Here is an 18,789-nt window from a genome sequence, read left to right as displayed (position 1 = left end):
GAGGCTGGCAGTGTGTGTGTGATGAGCGAGACTGTCACTGTATGAGTGTGAGGGGGAGAGTGGCATTGATGTGTGTGTGATGGGGCAAGACTGGCACTGTGTGTGTTGTGTGTGTGTGTGTGTGTGATGGGGGAGACTGGAAGTGTGTGTGTGTGTGTGTGTGTGTGTGTGTGTGTGTGTGTGTGTGTGTGTGTGTGTGTGTGTGTGGGATGGGGGAGACTGGCACTGCTATTGTCCCCTCACAGGATGTGTAATAAGATGCCTTACACACACACACACACACACACACACACACACACACTTTGCTCCTTCACCTCTCTGGGTGTCTCACTTGCAGGGAGCAGACCTCCCACCACCCCAAGTGCACCCCACGTCACCCTGTATACACCCCGCCCCCCTCCTCTATTATTGTCGGGAGTAATTAGCAGAGCAGCAATCAGTGTGTGTGTGACAGAGGGGGCTTCAAGGGGGTCTGTGACTTTCTCATCACTGCTCAGTGACCCAGCATAACAGCCCCCCACCCCCTTCTGTCATTGTGTGTAACAAAGAGGAGGAAGGGGTGATGTGTACACACATTGAGTGAGTGTGTGAGTGTGTGAGTGTATGTGTGTGAGTGTGAATGAATCTGTCTTTATTTATATAGCGCCATTAATGTACACAGCACTTCACAGCAGTAATACACGTGACAATCATATAAATAACAAATAACACAAATAACACACAATGGGAATAAGTGTTCAGGCATAAGAGTAACATTTAGGAAAAGGAGTCCCTGCCCCGAAGAGCTTATAATCTAAAATATATACATACCGACATATATAAAATATAGGGAAATGACCGGCACGCGTATGAAATATGATTTTATTTCTGTTTTTTTGTCGAATTTTTTATTTATTTTTAACACCAAACAATACAGCTCAACCCCCTTATAACGCTGCACTTGGGGTCCAAAGAATCACATCGCGCTATAAGCAGATCGCGTTAGAAATAATGTACAATTGTATGCATTGTACAATAAAGTATTTAAGACGCCAATAATTGTAAAGTGTTCATAAAAACGAAAATTTGGAGCCACGCTGACATCGCGCTATCAGCGGATCCGCGTTGTAACGGATCGCGCTATAACGGGGTTGAGCTGTACCAAAAATGGCATGAAATTGTGAATTTATTTCAAAAATTTGCGCTGAAATTGCGTACAGCAACTCAAAATCCCACGTAGAGATTAGCGACGGGGCGAATTCGCCCCCAAATTCGTTTCCCGGGTTTTCGCTGATGTTAACCCCCCGAAAATTCGTTTCCCGCCCGTGTGAAATCCGCAAACTGATTTGGACGGCGGTATTAACCCGCGCCGATCGAAGTCCGCCATTGGGTACTACCTGTTGGACGGATCTGAAGAATCCCGACAGCGGATTCAGCGATCCGTTGGGCGAATTCGGAAGAATTACCACGCCAACGGGTTCCCGAATCCGCAGATTGGTATCTACGAGTGCGCCCGCGGGCACGGAATCCCGGGGAGCGAGTTTGGCGATAATAATTAAAAAAATCCGCCAAACGCGATTCGTCCTTTTTGACACTGATCCGCCGAAATCCGCGGAACCAACGGGACCGGCCGAACCAAGTCCGCCCCCCGAATTCGCCCGCGTCTACAGCAGTTGTGCGCACATTCGCGTCTCAGATCGATCGTCAATCCGGTCTTTCCCCGTTATCTCTTAGCGCACACGGCTTCTCCCTGGAGCCAGGGATTCTGGCTAAGGACATGCGAGTGAGCACACACAGTGCGTCCACCTTTTTGCTTCGCTTCCATTTTTAACATGGATCCCCTTTATAAGCGTATGCCGCATTACACGGCTTTCGTAACCGGCGCTGGAAATGTGGCGATCTCTGCCTGTGAATAAACACCTAATGGGGACGCAGAGGAATTTAGGGAAAGTGACACTCGTCTCCTGTATCCATCTTTCTATCTGTCTCCCTGTAGTTACAGCATCTCTCTCTCCCCCCCTCCCTCCCCCTCTCTCTCTCCCTCCCTCCCCCTCTCTCTCTCCCTCCCTCTCTCCCTCCCTCTCTCTCCCAGTTGCAGGTGTGAGTGTAATTATCGCAGCTGTAAAGCCAGAGAATTGCTGCAGGTGGTCACCTCTCCCCACCTCCCCCCAACCTCTCCCCACCATCTTATCTGCATAAGAAAAGGGGTGGTATCTGACCAGCTGCTGACCACTGTCAGGCCCTCTGATGGGGTCAGGAAGGTGGGGATGTTAGAGACCTGACACCCCCACCCCCTCTTATTCTCTCTGCCACACACCCGCTCCCCCCTTTCTTGCCTTCATTCTCTCTTGGACTTGTGTCTCTGTTCCTCTTGCTCTTATATTCACCTATTCCCTCTCTTCGTGAACCCTGTGTTTCCCCCTCTCCTTTATCTGTACCCTTACCCCTGCTCCCTTACCCCTGCACCCTTACCCCTGCACCCTTACCCCTGCACCCTTACCCCTGCACCCTTACCCCTGTACCCTTACCCCTGCTCTCTCCCTCGATCCATTAGATTATCTCTCTACCTCCCTCTCTCACCCCGTCCACACAGACCCCTGGGATCCTGTAAGCAGCATCTGTCCAAATTCAGACTCTTAATCCCCCCCAATATATATTGATAGATACCCCCTCCCCCCCAGGACCTGTGACCCTGAATGCATTAAACACATTAACAGCTCACACACGGGGGAGTAAGAGGGTCACAATGAATTCATTACAAACTGCAGGGTCTTTAACGTCAATGTATGGGGTCTAAACCCCCTCCTCGCAACACGCACACGCACACGCATACATAAACACACTAACTCCCACTGACTCTCCCCCAATCACCAGGGGGCGTAACCCCTCCATAACTCCTCCCACTGTCTCTCCCCCAATCACCAGGGGGCGTAACCCCTCCATAACTCCTCCCACAATCACCAGGGGGCATAACCCCTCCCTAACTCCTCCCACTGACTCTCCCCCCAATCACCAGGGGGCATAACCCCTCCCTAACTCCTCCCACTGACTCTCCCCCCAATCACCAGGGGGCGTAACCCCTCCATAACTCCTCCCACAATCACCAGGGGGCATAACCCCTCCATAACTCCTCCCACAATCACCAGGGGGCATAACCCCTCCATAACTCCACCCACAATCACCAGGGGGCATAACCCCTCCATAACTCCTCCCACTGACTCTCCCCCAATCACCAGGGGGCGTAACCCCTCCATAACTCCTCCCACTGACTCTCCCCCAATCACCATGGGACGTAACCCCTCCCTAACTCCTCCCACTGACTCTCCCCCAATCACCAGGGGACGTAACCCCTCCCTAACTCCTCCCACAATCACCAGGGGCGTAACCCCTCCCTAACTCCTCCCACTGACTCTCCCCCAATCACCAGGGGGCGTAACCCCTCCATAACTCCTCCCACTGACTCTCCCCCAATCACCAGGGGGTGTAACCCCTCCCTAACTCCTCCCACTGTCTCCCAATCACCAGAGGACACAACCACTCCCTAACTCCTCCCACTGACTCTCCCCCAATCACCAGGGGGTGTAACCCCTCCCTAACTCCTCCCACTGACTCTCCCTCAATCACCAGGGGACGTAACCCCTCCCTAACTCCTCCCACTGACTCTCCCCCAATCACCATGGGACGTAACCCCTCCCTAACTCCTCCCACTGACTCTCCCCCAATCACCATGGGACGTAACCCCTCCCTAACTCCTACCACTGACTCTCCCCAATCACCAGAAGACGTAACCCCTACCTAACTCCTCCCACTGACTCTCCCCCAATCACCAGAGGACCTAACCCCTCCCTAACTCCTCCCACTGACTCTCCCCCAATCACCATGGGACGTAACCCCTCCCTAACTCCTCCCTCTGACCCTCCAATCACCAGGGGGTGTAACCCCTCCCTAACTCCTCCCACTGACCCTCCAATCACCAGGGGGTGTAACCCCTCCCTAACTCCTCCCACTGACTCCCAATCACGCAAACCTCGGTGCCAAGACCTTGATAAACCGGCGCTAGGAATTAGTGTTAGTATTTGGGGTTAATTTAGGGGGTTATGGGTAAGGAGATACGGGTTAACAACGTTAGGGAATTTAAGGGTAAGGGGGTTAGGGTTTTTATGGTAAGCGTTCCGGTTAGGGTAAGGGGTTTTGATTAGGGATTTTAGAGTAAGGGGTTAAGGATAAGGGTTTCAGTGAAGGGTTTTAGGCTAAGGGTTCTGGTTAGGGGTTAAGGATAGAGGTTTCAGTTAAGGGTTAGGGATTTCAGGGATCGGGGTTAACGATAGGGGTTTTGGTTAAGGGTAATAGGGTAAAGGGTTAACGGATTAGGGTTTTGAATAAGGGTTGGGGTTAATGTTAGGGTTTTTAGGCTAAGGGTTCTGGTTAGGGGTTAAGGATAGGGGTTTCAGTGAAGGGTTTTAGGCTATGGGTTCTGGTTAGGGGTTAAGGATAGGGGTTTCAGTGTAGGGTTTTAGGCTAAGGGTTCTGGCTAGGGGTTAAGGATAGGGGTTTCAGTTAAGGGTTAGGGATTTCAGGGATAGGGGTTTTGCTTAAGGGTATTAGGGTAAAGGGTTAACGGATTAGGGTTTTGATTAAGGGTTGGGGTTAATGTTAGGGTTTTTAGGGTAAGGGATCGGAGGAGTAGCGGTAACTGGTTAAGAATAGCAACTTACCTTCGCGGGAAGATCTACCCTACGGCCGATTGGCGGCGAGATGACCGCGCCGAAACGTCCTAGAGTGGTAATCTCTGCTCTTCATCTTGTGCCATTATAACAGACCTCACCCCACTCGCAGGCTAAGGGGGTTTGGGGAGGGGGGGGGGGTTATTCATCGAGTTGCGTTAACGCAGCCGATCAGTCGTTAATTCTCTTTCAAGTAATGCGGAGTCGACGCCAGAACAGGTGTGCGAGCCCGTTAATGGCGCTTGATTGATAGCCATCGATGAGACCACATGCGCATCAAATACAAATACCTTCACATGTCTCAGCCAGGTCTGCAACCCTGCACTTCCCCATTATCGCTTAGCCTACAGGGTTTCCATTGCAGCCATGGATTCTGGGTAATGACGGGCAAACGAGCCCGCAGTGAATCACTTTTTTTTTTGCTTCACTGATCCGTTATAACATGGGACTCCTATAATCCTGCACCTGCCGCGTGACACCGCTTGATTAGCACAGTTTGGGTCACAGGAGGGCAGAGCCACTAAATCCTACTCACGTGCAGCTGTCCAACATTGCTCTCATCAGTGTGAGGTTGGTTATTGGATTTGCCCAAGGTGGAGTTGGAAGTGGCTACAGACAGACACAAAATAAGTTAGGGTGAGTGAAAAAAAAAGGGGGACAAAAACTGTCCAACGTGCATTGTAACCTAAATAACAATCCCAGGTTGTGAGCACATTCGCATGTCTCAGGTAGGTCAGCAAACCTGTCCTTCCCCATTATCTCTTAGCATGGAGTGCTTCCTCTGCAGCCAGGGATTCTGGGTAATGACATGCAAATGAGCCACTTTTGGCTTCTTGTTCATTATAACACGGGACCCATATAAGCTTCCGACTGCCGTATTTCACAGCTTTATCAGCACAGCCTGGGTTAGAGAAGTGCAGAGCCAGTAACCCTGCTCACAGACAGCTATTTACACCATTTGGGTCTCATCGGTGTGAGATTGGCAGGAAAAATAATTGTTACTCCTGGTTTTTTTTTTCAAGACCTCCTCTACATAGCACCTAGGCCAAAAGCCGGTGTGACTCCGTGAAACGGCATTGGGACATTATGGCATCAAAGTCGTAGAGTGGCATTAAATCCGTCCCTCGTAGCATCAAACACATAAAGAATTCAGGCACACAGGTATATAGAGACAGACAGAGAGAGACATAGAGACAGACAGACACAGACAGAGATACATTGAGACAGACAGACACAGACAGACAGCGGGATACATAGAGATACAGACAGCCAGACACAGAGATACAGACAGACAGCGGGATACATAGTAATGCAGACAGCCAGACACAGAGATGCAGACAGACACAGAGATACAGACAGACAGACAGCGGGATACATAGTGATAGACACAGACAGACACAGACACAGACAGACAATGGGATACATAGTGATGCAGACAGCCAGACACAGAGATACAGAGATGCAGACAGACACAGAGATACAGACACAGACAGACAGCAGGATACATAGCGATGCAGACAGCCAGACACAGAGATGCAGACAGACACAGAGATACATAGAGACAGACAGAGAGATACAGACAGACAGACACAGACAGACAGTGGGTTACATAGTGATACAGACACAGACAGACAGAGACAGACAGAGACAGACAGACAGACAGACAGACACAGAGATACAGAGATGCAGACAGACACAGAGATAAAGACAGACAGACAGTGGGATACATACAGTAGTGATACAGACACAGACAGACAGACACAGACAGACAGTGGGATACATAGAGATACAGACACAGAGATGCAGACAGACAGACAGACAGACAGTGGGATACATAGAGATACAGACACAGACAGACACACAGACAGACAGCAGGATACATAGATATACAGACAGACAGACAGTGGGATACATAGTGATACAGACACAGACAGACACACAGACAGACAGACAGCGGGATACATAGATATACAGACACAGACAGACAGACAGACAGTGGGATACATAGATATACAGACACAGACAGACACACAGACAGACAGCGGGATACATAGATATACAGACACAGACAGACACACAGACACAGCGGGATACATAGAGATACAGACAGACAGACAGTGGGATACATAGTGATACAGACAGACAGACAGATAGACAGAGGGATACAGACACAGACAGACAGACAGGCACAGAGATACAGACACAGACAGACAGACAGACAGTGGGATACATAGAGATACAGACACAGAGAGACAGACAGACATAGAGATACAGACACAGACAGACAGACAGACAGGCACAGAGATACAGACACAGACAGACAGACAGACAGTGGGATACATAGAGATACAGACACAGAGAGACAGACAGACATAGAGATACAGACACAGACAGACAGACAGACAGTGGGATATATAGAGATACAGACACAGACAGACAGACAGACAGTGGGATATATAGAGATACAGACACAGACAGACAGACAGACACAGACAGACATAGTGATACAGACACAGACAGACAGACAGACAGACAGACATAGAGATACAGACAGACAGACATAGAGATACAGACACAGACAGACAGAGAGATACAGACACAGACAGACAGACAGACAGACAGTGGGATACATAGAGATACAGACAGACACAGACAGACATAGAGATACAGACACAGACAGACAGACAGACAGACACAGCCAGCCAGAATGCTCTTGTCCCAACTCCAGAATTTGGGGCCCTCCTCTCCCCGTCTCACCTCTTTTGCTAGAGATTGCCCGGGTTTTCGGGGGGCTCCTGTGAGACGTTGGGTGGATCCCGGCCCCTGCCTGCCCTCGGGGGGCTTCTAGCCCGGCCTCCAGGTGCAGGTACCGTATCTGTGGGGGGTCAGGCTCCACCTTCAGCCTCTTGTTGGGGTTCAAGAATCCGGGCTGGAATCTCTCCACTCCTTGGAAGGCACTGAAGGGGTGCAGGGCCCCGTACCCCAAAACTCCCACCCCTCCCCGCTCCAGGCGGGGGTGCCCATACTGCGGGGGCAGGGAGAGCAGCTGAGGGGGGCAGTTGGGGTTTAGGCGCTCCTGGGGCGGGTACAGGATGGGGTAACCTGGGCTCAGGTAGGAGATCTGGGGGGGCTTGTCCATGGACATCGGGACGGTATAATGGGGGGGCTGCTGTGTGCCGCCCCCGCGGGGGCCATCCGAGGACGTCGTCATAACCAGGAGGGCTGGAGATGTCAAAGGGTTAATCAGACCGGGGGAGTTATCCATTTCCCAGCAGGTGAGGTAATCTGGGAAGCACAGAAGGGACACGTTATACATACAGAGGAGCAGGGGCACGGACATGTAACTTTGGGGTGATACTGCCCCTCCCCCGCAGGGTGACACAGTGACAAAGGCAGAAGGGAGCTATGAGTCTGTCCCTCCCCCGCAGGGTGACACAGTGACACAGACAGAAGGGAGCTATGAGCCTGTCCCTCCCCCCGCAGGGTGACACAGTGACACAGACAGAAGGGAGCTATGAGCCTGTCCCTCCCCCCGCAGGGTGACACAGTGACACAGACAGAAGGGAGCTATGAGCCTGTCCCTCCCCCCGCAGGGTGACACAGTGACACAGTGACACAGACAGAAGGGAGCTATGAGTCTGTCCCTCCCCCCGCAGGGTGACACAGTGACAAAGGCAGAAGGGAGCTATGAGTCTGTCCCTCCCCCGCAGGGTGACACAGTGACACAGGCAGAAGGGAGCTATGAGTATGTCCCTCCCCCCGCAGGGTGACACAGACAGAAGGGAGCTATGAGTCTGCCCCTCCCCCCGCAGGGTGACACAGTGACAAAGGCAGAAGGGAGCTATGAGTCTGTCCCTCCCCCGCAGGGTGACACAGTGACACAGGCAGAAGGGAGCTATGAGTATGTCTCTCCCCCCGCAGGGTGACAAAGACAGAAGGGAGCTATGAGTCTGTCCCTCCCCTCGCATGGTGACACAGTGACACAGACAGAAGGGAGCTTTGAGTCTGTCCCTCCCCCCGCAGGGTGACACAGTGACACAGACAGAAGGGAGCTATGGGTCTGTCCCTCCCCCCGCAGGGTGACACAGACAGAAGGGAGCTATGAGTCTGTCCCTCCCCTCGCAGGGTGACACAGTGACACAGACAGAAGGGAGCTATGAGTCTGTCCCTCCCCCCGCAGGGTGACACAGTGACACAGACAGAAGGGAGCTATGAGCCTGTCCCTCCCCCCGCGGGGTGACACAGTAACACAGACAGAAGGGAGCTATGAGTCTGTCCCTCCCCTCGCAGGGTGACACAGTGACACAGACAGCAGGGAGCTATGAGTCTGTCCCTCCCCCCGCAGGGTGACACAGTGACACAGACAGAAGGGAGCTATGAGCCTGTACCTCCCCCCGCAGGGTGACACAGTGACACAGACAGAAGGGAGCTATGAGCCTGTCCCTCCCCCCGCAGGGTGACACAGACAGAAGGGAGCTATGAGTCTGCCCCTCCCCCCGCAGGGTGACACAGTGACACAGACAGAAGGGAGCTATGAGACTGTCCCTCCCCCCGCAGGGTGACACAGTGACACAGACAGAAGGGAGCTATGAGACTGTCCCTCCCCCCGCAGGGTGACACAGTGACACAGACAGAAGGGAGCTATGAGCCTGTCCCTCCCCCCGCAGGGTGACACAGTGACACAGACAGAAGGGAGCTATGAGACTGTCCCTCCCCCCGCAGGGTGACACAGTGACACAGACAGAAGGGAGCTATGAGCCTGTACCTCCCCCCGCAGGGTGACACAGTGACACAGACAGAAGGGAGCTATGAGCCTGTCCCTCCCCCCGCAGGGTGACACAGACAGAAGGGAGCTATGAGCCTGTCCCTCCCCCCGCAGGGTGACACAGACAGAAGGGAGCTATGAGTCTGCCCCTCCCCCCGCAGGGTGACACAGTGACACAGACAGAAGGGAGCTATGAGACTGTCCCTCCCCCCGCAGGGTGACACAGTGACACAGACAGAAGGGAGCTATGAGACTGTCCCTCCCCCCGCAGGGTGACACAGTGACACAGACAGAAGGGAGCTATGAGCCTGTCCCTCCCCCCGCAGGGTGACACAGTGACACAGACAGAAGGGAGCTATGAGACTGTCCCTCCCCCCGCAGGGTGACACAGTGACACAGACAGAAGGGAGCTATGAGCCTGTCCCTCCCCCCGCAGGGTGACACAGTGACACAGACAGAAGGGAGCTATGGGACATGGTGTGTGTGCCCCCCCTCCCCCTCCCCACCTCCCCCCATACTCACACTCTGCTAAGTCAGAGAGCATCCAGTCCACAGGTTGTCTTTCAGCCTTTCTCCCAATTCCTTCTTTACCTCTCTCTCCTCTCTGTTTTCTCTCCCTCTCTCTCCTCTCTGTTTTCTCTCCCTCTCTCCTCTCTGTTTTCTCTCCCTCTCTCTCCTCTCTGTTTTCTCTCACTCTCTCTCCTCTGTATCTCTCACTCACTCTCCTCTCTATCTCTTTGTAGTCTTCTCTGAAAAACACACTCTCTTCTTTATCTACTTCTCCTCTTCTTCCTTCTCTTCCTCTCTCACTCCCCCTCCTCTCTCCCTCTTTCTTTGCACTCTCTTTCCTCTCAAACACACTCTCTTCTCTCCTTTCTCTCTCTCTCTCTCCTCTCAAATACTCTCTCTCTGTCTCTCTGTGTCTCTGTGTCTCTGTGTCTCTCTCTCTCTCTCTCTCTCTCTCTCTCTCTCTCTCTCTCTCTCTCTCTCTCTCTCTCTCTCTCTCTCTCTCTCCTCTAGCACTCTCTTTGGGTCTCTGTCTCTCTGTCTCTCTTCCTCTCTCTCTCTCTCTCTCTCCTCTAACACTCTCTCTGGGTCTCTGTCTCTCCCCCTCTCCCTGTCTCTTTAGTATTTTCCCTTTACCCCACTGTCCTCCCCTCCTCTCCCTCCCCAGGACATTAAATTCCCATTAATCCCCCATTATGCCTCCCCTCCCCTGGACATTTGCATTTCTATAGCACCTGCTTCCTGCCTCTGTGGGGTCTTTCACCCTGAAAGGGGTCACTGACAAATTATCAGCATTAATTCATTGCTCAATTAACAAAGACCCCGCTGCCTCACCACGCTGTATAAAGACACCCTTATATACAAGGACACTGTCTATACCAGGGATGGGAACCCCATGCAAGACCACCCTTAGCAGCAGAGACATCTAGACCAAGCTGGGGGGTCTCACAAGCAGGTCTCAACCAATATAAGGACACCTCCTTTATACTGACATCTCCATACATAGGACACCACCTTTGTATGGGCATTCCCTATATGGGCCACCCCCTACATAGGCTATCTCCTTTGTATGGACATCCTTTATATAGCACACCTCCTGTATGTGGGCTTCCCCTTTTATGTAGAAATCCCTTATATAGGGCACATCTTTTGTCTGGACATCCCCTATAAAGGACATCCTTTATATGGACACCCCTTATATATGACATCCCCTTTATATCGACATCCCCTATATAGGACACCTTCTTTATACAGACACTCTCCGTATACTGTAGGACTCCTCTTTCTCTGTTTGCAGCACAGCTATCTCTCACTCTCTGGGTAACACGGCTATCTCTCACTCTCTGGGTAACATGGCCATCTCTCACTCTCTGGGTAACACGGCTATCTCTCAGTCTCTGGGTAACACGGCCATCTCTCACTCTCTGGGTAACACGGCTATCTCTCAGTCTCTGTGTAACACGGCTATCTCTCACTCTCTGGGTAACACGGCCATCTCTCACTCTCTGGGTAACACGGCTATCTCTCAGTCTCTGGGTAACACGGCTATCTCTCACTCTCTGGGTAACATGGCCATCTCTCACTCTCTGGGTAACACGGCTATCTCTCAGTCTCTGGGTAACACGGCCATCTCTCACTCTCTGGGTAACACGGCCATCTCTCACTCTCTGGGTAACACGGCCATCTCTCACTCTCTGGGTAACACGGCCATCTCTCACTCTCTGGGTAACACGGCTATCTCTCAGTCTCTGGGTAACACGGCCATCTCTCACTCTCTGGGTAACACGGCCATCTCTCACTCTCTGGGTAACACGGCCATCTCTCACTCTCTGGGTAACACGGCCATCTCTCACTCTCTGGGTAACACGGCCATCTCTCACTCTCTGGGTAACACGGCTATCTCTCACTCTCTGGGTAACACGGCTATCTCTCACTCTCTGGGTAACACGGCTATCTCTCACTCTCTGGGTAACACGGCCATCTCTCACTCTCTGGGTAACACGGCTATCTCTCACTCTCTGGGTAACACGGCTATCTCTCAGTCTCTGGGTAACACGGCTATCTCTCACTCTCTGGGTAACACGGATATCTCTCACTCTCTGGGTAACACGGCTATCTCTCACTCTCTGGGTAACACGGCTATCTCTCACTCTCTGGGTAACACGGATATCTCTCACTCTCTGGGTAACACGGCTATCTCTCACTCTCTGGGTAACACGGCTATCTCTCAGTCTCTGGGTAACACGGCCATCTCTCAGTCTCTGGGTAACACGGCTATCTCTCAGTCTCTGGGTAACACGGCTATCTCTCACTCTCTGGGTAACACGGCTATCTCTCAGTCTCTGGGTAACACGGCTATCTCTCAGTCTCTGTGTAACACGGCTATCTCTCACTCTCTGGGTAACACGGCTATCTCTCACTCTCTGGGTAACACGGCTATCTCTCACTCTCTGGGTAACACGGCTATCTCTCACTCTCTGGGTAACACGGCTATCTCTCACTCTGGGTAACACGGCTATCTCTCACTCTCTGGGTAACACGGCTATCTCTCACTCTCTGGGTAACACGGCTATCTCTCACTCTCTGGGTAACACGGCTATCTCTCACTCTGGGTAACACGGCTATCTCTCACTCTCTGGGTAACACGGCCATCTCTCACTCTCTGGGTAACACGGCCATCTCTCACTCTCTGGGTAACACGGCCATCTCTCACTCTCTGGGTAACACGGCCATCTCTCACTCTCTGGGTAACACGGCTATCTCTCACTCTCTGGGTAACACGGCCATCTCTCACTCTCTGGGTAACACGGCCATCTCTCACTCTCTGGGTAACACGGCTATCTCTCACTCTCTGGGTAACACGGCCATCTCTCACTCTCTGGGTAACACGGCTATCTCTCACTCTCTGGGTAACACGGCCATCTCTCACTCTCTGGGTAACACGGCTATCTCTCACTCTCTGGGTAACACGGCTATCTCTCAGTCTCTGTGTAACACGGCTATCTCTCAGTCTCTGGGTAACACGGCTATCTCTCAGTCTCTGGGTAACACGGCCATCTCTCACTCTCTGGGTAACACGGCTATCTCTCACTCTCTGGGTAACACGGCCATCTCTCACTCTCTGGGTAACACGGCTATCTCTCACTCTCTGGGTAACACGGCTATCTCTCACTCTCTGGGTAACACGGCCATCTCTCACTCTCTGGGTAACACGGCTATCTCTCACTCTCTGGGTAACACGGCTATCTCTCACTCTCTGGGTAACACGGCCATCTCTCACTCTCTGGGTAACACGGCTATCTCTCACTCTCTGGGTAACACGGCTATCTCTCACTCTCTGGGTAACACGGCCATCTCTCACTCTCTGGGTAACACGGCCATCTCTCACTCTCTGGGTAACACGGCTATCTCTCAGTCTCTGTGTAACACGGCTATCTCTCACTCTCTGGGTAACACGGCCATCTCTCACTCTCTGGGTAACACGGCTATCTCTCACTCTCTGGGTAACACGGCTATCTCTCACTCTCTGGGTAACACGGCCATCTCTCACTCTCTGGGTAACACGGCCATCTCTCAGTCTCTGGGTAACACGGCTATCTCTCACTCTCTGGGTAACACGGCTATCTCTCACTCTCTGGGTAACACGGCTATCTCTCACTCTCTGGGTAACACGGCTATCTCTCACTCTCTGGGTAACACGGCTATCTCTCACTCTCTGGGTTACACGGCTATCTCTCAGTCTCTGGGTAACACGGCCATCTCTCACTCTCTGGGTAACACGGCTATCTCTCACTCTCTGGGTAACACGGCTATCTCTCAGTCTCTGTGTAACACGGCTATCTCTCAGTCTCTGGGTAACACGGCTATCTCTCAGTCTCTGGGTAACACGGCTATCTCTCACTCTCTGGGTAACACGGCCATCTCTCACTCTCTGGGTAACATGGCTATCTCTCACTCTCTGGGTAACACGGCCATCTCTCACTCTCTGGGTAACACGGCTATCTCTCACTCTCTGGGTAACACGGCTATCTCTCACTCTCTGGGTAACACGGCCATCTCTCACTCTCTGGGTAACACGGCTATCTCTCACTCTCTGGGTAACACGGCTATCTCTCACTCTCTGGGTAACACGGCCATCTCTCACTCTCTGGGTAACACGGCTATCTCTCACTCTCTGGGTAACACGGCTATCTCTCACTCTCTGGGTAACACGGCCATCTCTCACTCTCTGGGTAACACGGCCATCTCTCACTCTCTGGGTAACACGGCTATCTCTCAGTCTCTGTGTAACACGGCTATCTCTCACTCTCTGGGTAACACGGCCATCTCTCACTCTCTGGGTAACACGGCTATCTCTCACTCTCTGGGTAACACGGCTATCTCTCACTCTCTGGGTAACACGGCCATCTCTCACTCTCTGGGTAACACGGCCATCTCTCAGTCTCTGGGTAACACGGCTATCTCTCACTCTCTGGGTAACACGGCTATCTCTCACTCTCTGGGTAACACGGCTATCTCTCACTCTCTGGGTAACACGGCTATCTCTCACTCTCTGGGTAACACGGCTATCTCTCACTCTCTGGGTAACACGGCTATCTCTCAGTCTCTGGGTAACACGGCCATCTCTCGCTCTCTGGGTAACACGGCCATCTCTCACTCTCTGGGTAACACGGCTATCTCTCACTCTCTGGGTAACACGGCTATCTCTCGCTCTCTGGGTAACACGGCCATCTCTCACTCTCTGGGTAACACGGCCATCTCTCACTCTCTGGGTAACACGGCCATCTCTCACTCTCTGGGTAACACGGCTATCTCTCACTCTCTGGGTAACACGGCTATCTCTCACTCTCTGGGTAACACGGCTATCTCTCACTCTCTGGGTAACACGGCTATCTCTCACTCTCTGGGTAACACGGCTATCTCTCACTGTCTGGGTAACACGGCCATCTCTCACTCTCTGGGTAACACGGCCATCTCTCACTCTCTGGGTAACACGGCTATCTCTCACTCTCTGGGTAACACGGCTATCTCTCACTCTCTGGGTAACACGGCTATCTCTCACTCTCTGGGTAACACGGCTATCTCTCACTCTCTGGGTAACACGGCTATCTCTCACTCTCTGGGTAACACGGCTATCTCTCACTCTCTGGGTAACACGGCTATCTCTCACTCTCTGGGTAACACGGCCATCTCTCACTCTCTGGGTAACACGGCCATCTCTCACTCTCTGGGTAACATGGCTATCTCTCACTCTCTGGGTAACACGGCCATCTCTCACTCTCTGTGTAACACGGCTATCTCTCAGTCTCTGGGTAACACGGCTATCTCTCACTCTCTGGGTAACACGGCCATCTCTCACTCTCTGGGTAACACGGCCATCTCTCACTCTCTGGGTAACACAGCCATCTCTCACTCTCTGGGTAACACGGCTATCTCTCACTCTCTGGGTAACACGGCTATCTCTCACTCTCTGGGTAACACGGCTATCTCTCACTCTCTGGGTAACACGGCTATCTCTCACTCTCTGGGTAACACGGCTATCTCTCACTCTCTGGGTAACACGGCTATCTCTCACTCTCTGGGTAACACGGCTATCTCTCACTCTCTGGGTAACACGGCTATCTCTCACTATCTAGCTGTCCCTCTATTCCAGAATTCACAAACTCTGCCTTGTCCAGTACCGAATCCCAAATCTACCTAGTCAGCATCCCCACGTTGTACCTGGTCAGACCCCCCTGTTCTCTATCGGTCTGTAGCCTTTGTAGGCTTTTTTTTTGTTCCAAATAAAATTGGAATAAACTCTATGTATCTTTGTGATACCTTTTTTCCTTATAAGCAGGGGAAGTGTCTGAATTAAGTACAGAAGTTTCGGGAAAGAAACCATCTTAATTAAAGCAATCCTACCAGACATAGTTAATGGTAAATTCATCCATTCTGCCAACTCTCGGTCAATTGTGTTTATGATGGGAATATAATTCAGCTCGTACAGCTTCTGTAGGTTCAGGGGAAACTGAGTACAGGCATACCCCGGTTTAAGGACACTCACTTGAAGTACAATCGGGAGTAAGGACATATCGCCCAATAGGCAAACGGCAGCTCACGCATGCGCCTGTCAGCACATCCTCAACAGCAACGCCGGCTCCCTACCTGTACCGAAGCTGTGCGCAAGCGGGGAGACTATAGAGCCTGTTACGCATGCGTTATTTACAACAGTTATGCACGTATATGACGATTGCAGTACAGTACATACATCGATAAGTGGAAAAAAGGGCAGTGCTTCACTTTAATTACATTTTCGCTTTACATACATGCTCCGGTCCCATTGCGTACGTTAATGCGGGGTATGCTTGTGTTACATACATGCTCCGGTCCCATTGCGTAACGTTAATGCGGGGTTACGCCTGTACACATATACTTATTGGAATCCTTAGCGACTTTAGATGGTGTTGGGGGGGCCTCTGAAATGTAGAGTTCCCTTCCTCAGCCAGAGAACCTCAGAGTTTGTCACATTTATTTTATAGCCTGAAAAAGTTTGGTAGTTGTCAATGTTATAGGGGTGATAGGGTGAGGGGTCTTGTTATAGGGGTGATAGGGTGAGGTGTTCTGTTATAGGGGTGATAGGGTGAGGGGTCTTGTTATAGGGGTGATAGGGTGAGGTGTCCTGTTATAGGGGTGATAGGGTGAGGGGTTCTGTTATAGGGGTGATAGGGTGAGGTGTCCTGTTATAGGGGTGATAGGGTGAGGGGTCCTGTTATAGGGGTGATAGGGTGAGGGGTTCTGTTATAGGGTGAGGGGTCCTGTTACAGGGTGAGGGGCCCTGTTATAGGGGTGATAGGGTGAGGCTCCTGTTATAGGGGTGATAGGGTGAGGTGTCCTGTTATAGGGGTGATAGGGTGAGTGGTCCTGTTATAGGGGTGATAGGGTGAGGGGTTCTGTTATAGGGGTGATTGGGTGAGGTGTTCTGTTATAGGGATGATAGGGTGAGGGGTCCTGTTATAGGGGTGATAGTGTGAGGGGTTCTGTTATAGGGGTGATAGGGTGAGGGGTCCTGTTATAGGGGTGATAGGGTGAGGGGTTCCGTTATAGGGGTGATAGGGTGAGGGGTTCTGTTATAGGGGTGATAGGTGAGGAGTCCAGTTATAGGGGTGATAGGGTGAGGGGTTCTGTTATAGGGCGAAGGGTTCTATTATAGGGCGAGTGAGCCTGTTATAGGGTGAGGGGTCCTGTTATAGGTTGAGAGGTCCTATTATAGGGGTGATAGGGTGAGGGGTTCTATTATAGGGTGAGGGGTCCTGTTATATGAGTGATAGGGTGAGGGGTTCTTTTATTGGGTGAGGTGTCCTGTTATAGGGGTGATAGGGTGAGGGGTCCTGTTATAGGGGTGATAGGATGAGAGGTTCTGTTATAGGGTGAGAGGTTCTTTTATAGGGTGAGGGGTCCTGTTATAGGGGTGATATGGTGAGGGGTTCTGTTATAGGGCGAGGGGTCCTGTTATTGGGGTGATAGGGTGAGGTGTCCTGTTATAGGGGTGATAGGGTGAGAGGTTCTGTTATAGGGTGAGGGGTTCTGTTATAGGGCGAAGGGTTCTGTTATAGGGTGAGGGGTCCTGTTATAGGGTGAGAGGTCCTATTATAGGGGTGATAGGGTGAGGGGTTCTATTATAGGGTGAGGGGTCCTGTTATACGAGTATTAGGGTGAGGGGTTCTTTTATAGGGTGAGGGGTCCTTTTATAGGGGTGATAGGGTGAGGGGTGCTGTTATAGGGGTGATAGGGTGAGGGGTTCTGTTATAGGGTGAGGGGTCCTGTTACAGGGTGAGGGGTCCTGTTATAGGGGTGATAGGATGAGGCTCCTGTTATAGGGGTGATAGGGTGAGGTGTCCTGTTATAGGGGTGATAGGGTGAGGGGTTCTGTTATAGGGGTGATAGGGTGAGGGGTCCTGTTATAGAGTGAGGGGTCCTGTTACAGGGTGAGGGGTCCTGTTATAGGGGTGATAGGGTGAGGGGTTCTGTTATTGGGGTGATAGGGTGAGGGTTTCTGTTATAGGGGTGATAGGGTGAGGGGTTCTGTTATAGGGCGAAGGGTTCTATTATAGGGTGAGTGGTCCTGTTAGAGGGTGAGGGGTCCTGTTATAGGGTGAGAGGTCCTATTATAGGGGTGATAGGGTGAGGGGTTCTATTATAGGGTGAGGGGTCCTGTTATATGAGTGATAGGGTGAGGGGTTCTTTTATAGGGTGAGGTGTCCTGTTATAGGGGTGATAGGGTGAGGGGTTCTGTTATAGGACAAGGGGTCCTGTTATAGGGGTGATAGGGTGAGGGGTCCTGTTATAAGGGTGATATGGTGAGGTGTCCTGTTATAGGGGTGATAGGGTGAGAGGTTCTGTTATAGGGCGAAGGGTTCTGTTATAGGGTGAGGGGTCCTGTTATAGGGTGAGAGGTCCTATTATAGGGGTGATAGGGTGAGGGGTTCTATTATAGGGTGAGTGTTCCTGTTATATGAGTGATAGGGTGAGGGGTTCTTTTATAGGGTGAGGGGTCCTGTTATAGGGGTGATAGGGTGAGGTGTCCTGTTATAGGGGTGATGGGGTGAGGGGTTCTGTTATAGGGCGAGGGGTCCTGTTATAGGGGTGATAGGGTGAGGGGTGCTGTTATAGGGGTGATAGGGTGAGGGGTCCTGTTATAGGGGTGATAGGGTGAGGGGTGCTGTTATAGGGGTGATAGGGTGAGGGGTTCTGTTATAGGGCGAAGGGTTCTGTTATAGGGTGAGAGGTCCTATTATAGGGAGATAGGGTGAGGGGTTCTGTTATAGGGGTGAT

The 18,789-nt window shown here is 51.8% G+C and overlaps 1 protein-coding gene across 1 annotated transcript in view; it reads right to left on the bottom strand.

The window, feature by feature from the left end:
• LOC142471055 (E3 ubiquitin-protein ligase Rnf220-like) overlaps window positions 1–7,973 on the bottom strand; it is a 29,852-nt gene extending 21,879 nt beyond the window's left edge. The window contains exon 1 of the mRNA XM_075577854.1: window positions 7,461–7,973. Within this exon, the coding sequence (XP_075433969.1) occupies window positions 7,461–7,968 (508 nt within the window). The 5' untranslated portion in view covers window positions 7,969–7,973. The remainder of the gene's footprint in view (window positions 1–7,460) is intronic.
• Window positions 7,974–18,789: the final 10,816 nt, after the last annotated feature.

This window comes from Ascaphus truei, chromosome 20, assembly GCF_040206685.1.
Source record: "Ascaphus truei isolate aAscTru1 chromosome 20, aAscTru1.hap1, whole genome shotgun sequence".
NCBI classification, from domain to species: Eukaryota; Metazoa; Chordata; class Amphibia; order Anura; family Ascaphidae; genus Ascaphus; species Ascaphus truei.
Note: the sequence above shows the minus strand (reverse complement) of the source record. Positions and strands in the feature narration are given on the sequence as shown.